General features: G+C 33.9%; 1 protein-coding gene across 1 annotated transcript; it reads right to left on the bottom strand.

The window, feature by feature from the left end:
• Positions 1-280: 280 nt before the first annotated feature.
• LOC115882612 (protein FAM200A-like) lies at positions 281-3043 on the bottom strand. The gene is made up of 2 exons (XM_030900803.1): positions 2813-3043; positions 281-2706 (listed from the first exon to the last, which is right to left on the bottom strand). The coding sequence occupies exon 2, from the start codon at positions 2695-2697 to the stop codon at positions 595-597; it is 2103 nt and encodes a 700-aa protein (XP_030756663.1). The 5' UTR covers positions 2698-2706; positions 2813-3043; the 3' UTR covers positions 281-594.
• Between the last annotated feature and the right edge of the window lie 274 nt (positions 3044-3317).

The raw sequence follows: 3317 nt of genomic DNA, 5'->3' as shown, positions 1-3317 counted from the left end.
ATATTTTAAACTTCTTACGGTTGTCCATAAGGACACAAAAAATATTCGTATAAACGACTGATCACGCAAATCCCACAGAATTCTGTTTTCGCGGTAATCTTCATAGCGTCTCTCAAGCTCAAGTTCACTCCCAATGTTTTTAAAAATAAGTGTAACCGTTTCTAAAATAAATTGACAACACAAAGTTAAAACACCTCAAGAAGAGAGGACGACACGATTCTCTGGAGGAACCTACCCCACACACACAGCGAACTGCTCTGTTCTGCAACACCAGTGTTGCCAACCAGAAAACTACGAATATCGCTACGTCACTACACAAATTCCGCTACTCCCCGCTACGGTCGTGTCATTTCTAATTTCACTACAAATCTAGTCTATTTTGGAATTATGATTTATATAGATACCATTTGGCAATTGATTTTTTTCAATATAAAAAAAATTACAGCAAAATAAGCACTTTTATTTTGTAAACATATAAATATAAACAATAAATCACAAATAAATCCTTATCTGGAAAAATGGAAAATAAATCAAAAATATATTTTCTCTTTAAAAGATAAACATACACTTAAATTAACTAACTCTAATCGTGCTCTAATCTGAATCAGACGTGTCAGTGTCACAAACATTTTCTTTGGGGGCGGTGGACCTAGTTGCCTCATTTTTGGTTTTAAATTGGTACATGAACTGATTAAATTTTTGAAAATGGCTTTCGCTAATTGCATAACTCGTGCAGCATTTATTTTTGGTTGCTAAATCAATTTTTACTCTGAGAATATCACTCAGAGTATCAGGTGAAAGGCGATTTCTTTTTTTTGACTTAACATCAGTCATTATTGAAAACACTCTTTCCACGTCCGCGTTGCCGTGAGTTAAAGTAAGGATGATCAGAGCAACTATGCTGATATTTCTAAATAAATGCTCATCGTTAAAATTTTTCATGTCCAACAAAGTTGTCCAGAACGTAATTACATCATCGCATGTTAGACTTTCTTTTTCTTCTTCAGAAAAATATATTTTTATATTATTATATTCAGTTATAGCTTTTACGGGGTCTATTTTATTTTTAAATGTGTTACAAATTTCATCAATATCATGTTTTAGATTTACATTCAGAGCATTTTGCGGTTGTACAAATGTAATATTTTTATAAAATTTATCTTTAGTAGGCAATCTTTTAAATGCTTGGGCAACGGCTACTTGATAAAATTTCAAACACTTAAGTTTAAATTGTTCGTTATCAGCTTTGATACAATCTTTGAGTAAATTCATGGTATTCAAACCCACATTAATTTCTTCCACCGGAAGCAACACATTTGGATCAAATACATTTAATAGATCAAGTTCAACCTCACTCGTATAACAGGAGGGTTTGACAAAGTTTACACATAGTATCTTCACAAATCTTCTACTCTCTACATACATTTTATCTACAAGGACTTTGGAAGACTGAAACATAGCATTAAATGAATTAAAGATCGGAAGAACGTGTTTTAAAAATAGAAGATAAGCTTTGACATAGGGATTTTGCATTTCATTAAATATCATATTGCCTACTTGATTTTTATCTTCAAAGGCAGCTACTCGGAAGACTTCTAAAAGAACATCCCACTGATCAATTAGCCTTTCAACACAATTTGATAGTGCCAACCATCTGGTTTTGCTGGGGCTTATAATTTTAAGTTGAGCTGCCCGCATAAATTGTTGAAATTCTTCTAAAACTGACTGTCTCTTTGGACTTCTAGAAAAATAATTGGAGATATTTTGCAATAATGCTTCTATATTACTTGGCAATTCTTGGCTAGCGGCAGCAGCAATTAAATGAGCCGAGTGACACACACATCCATTTACAACAATATGGTGATTTTCGTTTAAGAGATAAGTCTTAAATGATTCTTTGTTCCCCATCATGACACTGGCGTTATCAGAGCAATAACCCACAATATTATTCACGCTTAAATTAAAATCAGTCAGACATTTTTTAAACAGGGAATAGAGACCTTTTGCTGACCCCTCATCAGCCTTGATGGGAATTAAGTCTAATAATTCGGTTTTGATTTTGTTTTCATAAATATATCTAACTAAAATACACAGGTACCGATAATTGCTGATGTCTGTACTTTCATCTACAAGAATAGAAAAACTGTTATTCTTCAGTTCACCACACAATGCCTCTTTAATTGTAGATGCAAGTACGTTTTTTAAAATGCTTGTGCATTTTGTACGCCTTAATTGCATATTTTTTGCGATTTTCGAATCACTAAAACTTAATTTACAAGTGTCGGTTACATGGTCAATAGAACTAAAACTAAAATTATGAGATGCAGCTAACAAAGTAAATCTGATATCTGCTATTATTAGATTTTTATCTTGTTTAGAAGACTGAAATATTTCAGTAATTGGTCTAGTTATTTGCGTTAAGTTCATATTTTTTAAATGTTTCTGACTTTTCCCATGGCTTAACAAATCACTTCTTTTGGTCCCTAAATTCAACTGGCATACTTTACACTTAGCTTTAGCTGGATCTTCAGTTGGTAGTAGCCATCGCTTAAAAATATCTTCTTCCATCCACTTTCTGGAAAAAAGTTGTTTTCGGCTTTTCTTTTCATCTCTGGCCAGTTCGTGCCTCATTGCCCTTTTCTTTTTCGGAGTAGATGATCCGCTTTTTCCTATATCAGAATCAGATAACTCAGACATATTGCGCCCCTGAAATGAGTGCAAATTATGTAATTTTTTATTGTGGTATTTATGCATATTTAGATATGTATTCTGCTTGAATGCATGTATATATGTATAAATCATATTAGCATACCTTTTTATAATACTAAATACACGTACAACCTACATTGCTTTTGTTTTGTTTACTTTAAAAGATTTTGGGAACCACCGAGAACTAGTAAATAGCGATCAGCGCACTAGAGCCTAGAGCCCTCTACCGCTCCCGGCGCTCTCTAACACATTTTACCTGGCACGCCACAGTGCCGGTTGATTGATTGATTGATAGATGTCGCTGCCTTGTTGATTTGAGTTTTAGTTAATAATAAATAAGATTAATATATAATAAAACACTAACTTCTTACTGCTCATAATACTTATGATAAATAATCTGTTTTAGAATGTTGACGTCATTACACGCGTCTAAGAGAATTAAAATATTCCGCTACGTCTTACTGTCATTTGGTTCCGCCGCCGCTACACCGCTCTTGACGGTAAATTCCGCTATGCGTAGCGGAATTCCGCTACGGTTGGCAACACTGTGCAACACCTTTGTGTTACGTTATTGAACAGGTATTGGGAACAGGAGCCCCAAAAAGGGA

This window comes from Sitophilus oryzae, unplaced genomic scaffold (genome assembly GCF_002938485.1).
Source record: "Sitophilus oryzae breed Bouriz unplaced genomic scaffold, Soryzae_2.0 scaffold_178_pilon_pilon, whole genome shotgun sequence".
Taxonomy (NCBI): domain Eukaryota; kingdom Metazoa; phylum Arthropoda; class Insecta; order Coleoptera; family Curculionidae; genus Sitophilus; species Sitophilus oryzae.
This window is presented reverse-complemented; position numbering and strand designations above follow the sequence as displayed.